Genomic DNA, 6,069 nt, shown 5'->3' on the forward strand with positions numbered 1-6,069 from the left:
GGCACCAACACAACCGATGAGCAACGTGGGAGTAAGCAACACCACGAACTAAAGCCAAGCAATATGAGGATGTATACTTCAAAACAGTGATCCATTATCTGATACTTGCCATACTATTTATACTGAGGCACTCTGCTCTTTTGGCACAACAGGCATGTGGGCAATTCTGTAAATCTATGAGCAGAATTGCTTTATGGTATTACTGGATTTACCAGTTTTTCTTTTTTTGTTTTGTTTTGTTATTATTAATGTCATGAAGTACCTTGATTTGGCTGGTAATGAATTCTTTAGGTTAGCCAAAAACAGAAATTCTCATCTGGTATTAAGAAATGTTTCTCTATTATAGTTCTAGAAATTTTCTGCATTACACCTAGAATAATTTTTAAAAATCCCATATAGCATGATAGAAGAGTTTATCCATACTGGCCATCACCACAAGTGACCCTTCATCTGACACACTTCTGTGCAGGTCAGCATCCTGTATCTCACATGCTATGTAGGCTAATAATACCCTGGAATGTGGAACTAAGAAAATGAATCATTTTCTCTCAATGTTTAAGGGGATCTGGAGTTTGATCTTCTATAATTACAAATAACATACACAATTGACAAATTATGCTGTAATAATGACTCCTGAAAGTAATAATCATTTGGTTACTAGAGGTGGTTGCATTACATTAGTTATCACCTTTTCAAGCTTAATACACTATTAACCCATATACAGGGCTGTTTATTAAGAGAGGACAAGCTCACCAATTAGCAGGTGGTTAAAACATTATCTGCTGTTACATGTGCTAACAAAGCTCTACCAAGGAGGGGATGAAGGCAGAACTTGAGATAGAAAAGGCATGCTCTCCATTGGCCTCATGGCAATGTTGAGTGGCCCAGTGATATTCATGGACATGGGAGTGGTGATCGCCACTGGGTGAGCAATATTCATGTGTGCTGTTGTAGGGATGTTGACAGAGGCCAGGTTCACAGGACCAGTGATGGTGACAGGGTGCTGCAGGTTGACTGGTGACGTAATGTTGACCGTGCTGGTGGCAATGTTCATCTGAGCAGCGATGGTGATGGGATTGCTAGCATTGCCACCACGGTTCACAGCTGAGGTGATTGCTGCTGAGTTGGTGACTGGTGTCGTAGTGGCTGCGTTGTTGTGCACACTATTGCCATCTGTGTTTTTTAAAAAACAAAGAAAGAGAGAGAGAGAATACATTTAGGGCTGGTCACCCTCGGCGAAATATACCACCCTTTCAAAACAAGGAAAGCCAACAGCCATCTCAGTTCCTTGGCTGTTTAGCTGGGTCACTGAAATGTCAATAAATCATTAACACATGTCAACTATGGTAATATTGTTGAAAAAACCTACCTTTGTGAGAGTTGTCAATTAGGACTTGGAAGGAGTTATTTAAAATCTCTCCTACCGTCAACTCACCTGAGGGGTAAATTCAAAAAGCAGGATCAATAGATTAACCAGCTAATTGTCTATGTGGTTTAATAAAAAATTTATTTTAAACAACAACTCATTATCAAGGACATCTTAAGCTCCGTGTATGCCTAAGGCTCAATGCACACTACACTGCAGTACCACCAATTTGACCATCTCAGATGAGTTCAGGGCCACAGGATCACTTTCAACTTGTCTCACCCATGCTGTGAGATGGTCAGCTCACCACTGGGTCATCGCTGATCTAATTTCAAACATGTTTACTATTATAATTTGTAGTTCTGAAGAGTGAGTGGTTGAAGTAATTGATTTATCAATCTGATTAAAGCAACGACAGAAAGGTAGTGTGCAAGTAGCCTAAGTGTTCAGTTTGTGGTTAATTTAATGATCTACTGATCCTGCTTCATGAAATTTAACCTAACATTAGCAAAACTATATCATCAAAGAAAGAGCCTTAACTACACTAACTGTCTGAAAACAGAAATGCTTCTACACTTGTGTGACATGGTACAACATGAAGACAAACTGGCCACTTCTGTTTTGCAAATGTTACAGTTGAGTGTTAAGGGGTTTCTGCTACTAGCTACTGGATTACCTTTTCGTGGCCCTGAGTGGTTCCACTGCCAGTCACTTATGCCTATTCAGAAATACAGACACATATGTGGTTACAAATGCACAGGGCGGCAGTGCCATTATCTGGGAGACAGCTTCAACACTTGTCATGGTCACGTTATGAGTTAAGTGGTGTAGGGGTGATAGGTGTTAAAAATGAAACTATTTATAATGGTCTTTACCATTTTTAGAAGGGTTGAAAAAATAACTTGCTTTTTTTTGACAGCTATCACTGAATCTAAAAATCAGAATTACCAACCAAATATTCTAATCCTTTTGAAAAGCATTTGGGACAAAAATGTTTCAATTTAGTAAAGACTTAGAATTGCACTTCCATTGTGGGGGAATACACAAATAAGTACGAATTTATTTTTATTTTTTTCCAAGATAAAAAATATTGTCACAATCAAAGCAGCAGAGACTGAAACCAACTTGTAGTCTTTTAGTAGGGGAGAAGTACCAAAACTGATTGTTCAAACAATTTCTATAATGCAACTTGATAAGATCTTGTTTTGTTGTCCTCTGCTTGGTAAACACACAACTTTCAAAGTCCATGCCTCTATACTTCCGGAGGATTTAGCCCAAGATGGTGGCATAAATGATTAGCTCCTGATCAAAACTTAATAAAACTCCCGAGTTCAAACAATTTAAGGTTAATACATCTGAAACTGAAATAGAAAAGGGGAAAAAAATTAAGCAGACAAAAATTATAAGCAATTTGGCAAAACAACTTGAGCCAAGAGCCGGGGTCTGTCAAAGGTTTCTTCCATTCGTCCGTTGCCAAGTGCTTGCTCAAGGGGGGTTTCTTGGGTTTTCCTTAAAATAGTTTAAGGCCTAAACCCAATTATGTAAAAGTGTTCTGAGACAACTGTTGTGAACTGGCACTATTGTGACAGCCCTGGTGCCTTGTTTGGTGGTGTGTGCATGTGCAGGTAGCAGCCTAGAGATGGCTGATTGAGGTACTGGGTGCACCTGGCCACTGCTCTCAGGCCTAGAAAAACCATGCCTGCCCCTGGCTCAGGATAAATGTTTCAACACCATGCACCATGTTTTATTTGGTTTGAGTTAACCTTCTGCTTTTGTTTTGCACCCACAAAATGCACCTTATAACTGTGCATGCATTCATACATCTCTTTCACTATTGATAGTGACTCACACCTCATTTGTGCTTTCTTATTTCAGAATGAGAATATTCTTTATTTGCCATGTTTGAACATTCAGGAATATGAGTGAAACAGAGGCTCTCAATGTGCTGGCAACAGGAACAGAAAGTAATAGAATAAAAATAAAGAGCAATAAAAATGAGAATAACAAAGCAAGTGCATTCAAGTAGTAAACGTGTGCAATCAAAAACAGGAAGGGAATGAGAGGAAGGGAGAGATGGTTATATTACAATTTCTTGCACATGGTTGATGCTGGACACAGCATCATACAGTCATGGATTACGTGTTCATCACAGTGATGGCCTGGGGCAACAAACTCCTTGTGTCTGATCGTCTTGGTGTAGATTGACCTGTAGTGCCGTCCAGAGGGGAAGAGTTCAAAATGTTTGTGTCCAGGGTGTGAGGGGCTGCAGAAATCTTCTCTGGCCTCCTTTTGACCAGTGAGGTATACAGGTCCTCCATGGAGGGCAGGCTGGCACTGATGATTCTTTATGCAGTCCTGACTGTCCGCTGGAGTCACCAAACCAGACACTGATGGATAAGCAGAGAACAGACTCGATGATTCCTCTGTAGAACTATATCAGCAGCTCCTGGGGCAGGTTGAACTTCCTGAGCTGGTGCCTTCTTGATGGTGCTGATGCTGGATAATCAATCCAAATCCTAGGGGATTGTGGAACTCAGGAACTTCAAGTAGTGCTGACACAGTACTGTAAAGTATAGTGAGAGGGTTCTCTTCCTAAAGTCCACTGTCATCTCCACTGTTTTGAGTGTGTTCATCTCCAGGTTGTTGCAACCATACCACAGGGCAACCTGCTCAGCCTCCCACCTGTAGGCCAAGTTGTCACCATCTCGGCCAAGACAAATGACCATTGTGTCATCGGCGAACTTCAAGGGGCTTAACAAATGGGTTCCCTGAGGTTAGGTCCTTGTAGAACAACAGCAGGGAGAGCACACATCCCTGAGGGCCACCTGTGCTGAATGTCCAGGTGCTGGATGTGATTCTCCTCAGCCGCACCTGCTGCTACCTGCTGCTAACAGCTTTCTGACAGACAGGGAGGAGGCCGGGGGGGCGGGGGGGAAACACACCCACCCTACCTATCAGAAAGCTGGTGATCCATTGACAGGTGGGGGCAGGCACAGTGAGCTGGGTCAGTTTGGAGTGGAGGATGTCCGGGATGATGGTGTTGAACGCTTAAGTAAACAAAGAGGGCTCGTGTGTAGGTCCCTGGGGAATCGAGGTACTGCAGGATGCAATGCAATGCCATATTGACTGCATCATCCACTGACCTGTTTGCCCAGTAGGCAAACTGCAGGGGTCCAGGATGTCCTTCAGGTGGGCCAACACCAGTCTCTCAAAGGACTTCATGATGACAGATTTCAGGATAATGGGTCTGTAGTCACTCAGTCCGCTGATGAAGGGTTTCTTGGGAACTGGGATGATGGTGTTGTGTTTGAAACAGTGTGGACTTCACACAGCTCCAATGATCTTGTCAAGATATGTGTGAGGATGGGGGCCAGCTGATCACAAGCTTTCAGGCAAGAGGGGGTAACACTGTCTGGGCCCAGAGCTTTTCTGATTTTTTCTTTTCTTTCCCTTTTTTTTTTTTTAAAGAAAGCCACACACATCCTTTTCACAGATCTTCAGGGGTCAGAGGCTAGGGGAAAGAAGGTAATCATGGGGGGAGTAACATACTTGGAGGCGGCTGTGGTTTAGGAGGTAGAGCGGGTTGTTTCCTAACCGGAGGATTAGCGGTTCAATTCCCGGCTTGTCCAGTCAACATGTTGAAGTGTCCTTAAGCAAGACACTGAACCCCCAGTTGCCCCTGGTGATAACACCGGTGTGTGAATGTGTGAGCCTTTGAGAGTGCGAACGGGTCAATGGCCAAGTAGTGTGAAAGCACTTTGAATGTGCTGTAAAGCATAGAAAAGTGCTATACAAGAATAAGACCAATTACCATACTTCTATTTTGAGTAAAATTATAGATTGAAATGCAATACTGTATTAGGACAGCTTTTACCCCAAGTGTCCACAAAAGAAAATGAGGCATACTTGATCTGCAGCATTAGAGCTAGAAATTATCCAGACCTAAACGAAGAACTTGATGTTTCCCTTTTTATGGCATTGGTTTGAAAGATGTATTTTGTTTTTGCTGTACTGCAAACTGTTCTTTTTATAGATTTTTCTTTGGTGTTTTTGATGTAGGGACATGTTTTGTTCTGCTTCTAGTGGTAATGGCTTGAATGTCTCTTACCACAGCCTCCTCTAGTGGCCTGACAGGTCCATAAAAGTATGTGCTGCTTTCACTCAACACAGGTATGTGGCATCATTAATTAGTGGGTTGAGTTCATTGTGTGTCCAGACATCCTGAGTAGGATTGGGTATCACGAACCGCTTCCAAATTTCCAAGAACCATGGATTTATTAAAACACATGCATTTCAATTCTGCATTTCAGTTCCTAAATGTTGTATATTTCAGCCATGCTTTCGAGTGAACCACACTGAGCGTTATACAGGCCACAAAAGCCTCATTTATCTGCCAGGACCTGCTACGTGGATCTAACAGCATGTCATTTGTTATGCAGCACATCAACAAAGCACATGAAGAGATGCTTCCGTTTACATCCTGGACCATGGCTGACTGCAGAAACCACACAAAAGACTGGCATAGCTTCACGGAAAAGGTAATGAAATGCAACACCTATAGTAAAGATATTTTGTACAAGAAATAAAACGTGGCATGAATCTGTAGAAATGCAGTGTTCAATGCGTCGTGGTCTCCCTGCCACAGTAACGTTTGAGACAGCTAACATCAACATTAGCAACGTTTACAAGTACAGAGCACCCCT

The 6,069-nt window shown here is 42.2% G+C and overlaps 1 protein-coding gene across 3 annotated transcripts in view; it reads right to left on the reverse strand.

Moving 5' to 3' along the window:
- Positions 1 to 704: 704 nt before the first annotated feature.
- The window catches only part of LOC109957465 (vascular endothelial zinc finger 1-like), a 59,782-nt gene continuing 54,417 nt past the window's right edge, over positions 705 to 6,069 (reverse strand). Inside the window, exons 5-7 of one of the 3 annotated variants that reach the window (XM_020595356.1) lie at positions 2,043 to 2,084; positions 1,370 to 1,435; positions 705 to 1,173 (exon numbers count right to left, since the gene is read on the reverse strand). In XM_020595356.1, the coding sequence (XP_020451012.1) occupies positions 806 to 1,173; positions 1,370 to 1,435; positions 2,043 to 2,084 (476 nt within the window). In that variant the 3' untranslated portion in view covers positions 705 to 805. The remainder of the gene's footprint in view (positions 1,174 to 1,369; positions 1,436 to 2,042; positions 2,085 to 6,069) is intronic. The other 2 variants (XM_020595357.1, XM_020595358.1) reach the window with 2 other exon arrangements.

The sequence above is a fragment of the Monopterus albus genome, unplaced genomic scaffold (assembly GCF_001952655.1).
Source record: "Monopterus albus unplaced genomic scaffold, M_albus_1.0 scaffold26.1, whole genome shotgun sequence".
NCBI lineage: Eukaryota > Metazoa > Chordata > Actinopteri > Synbranchiformes > Synbranchidae > Monopterus > Monopterus albus.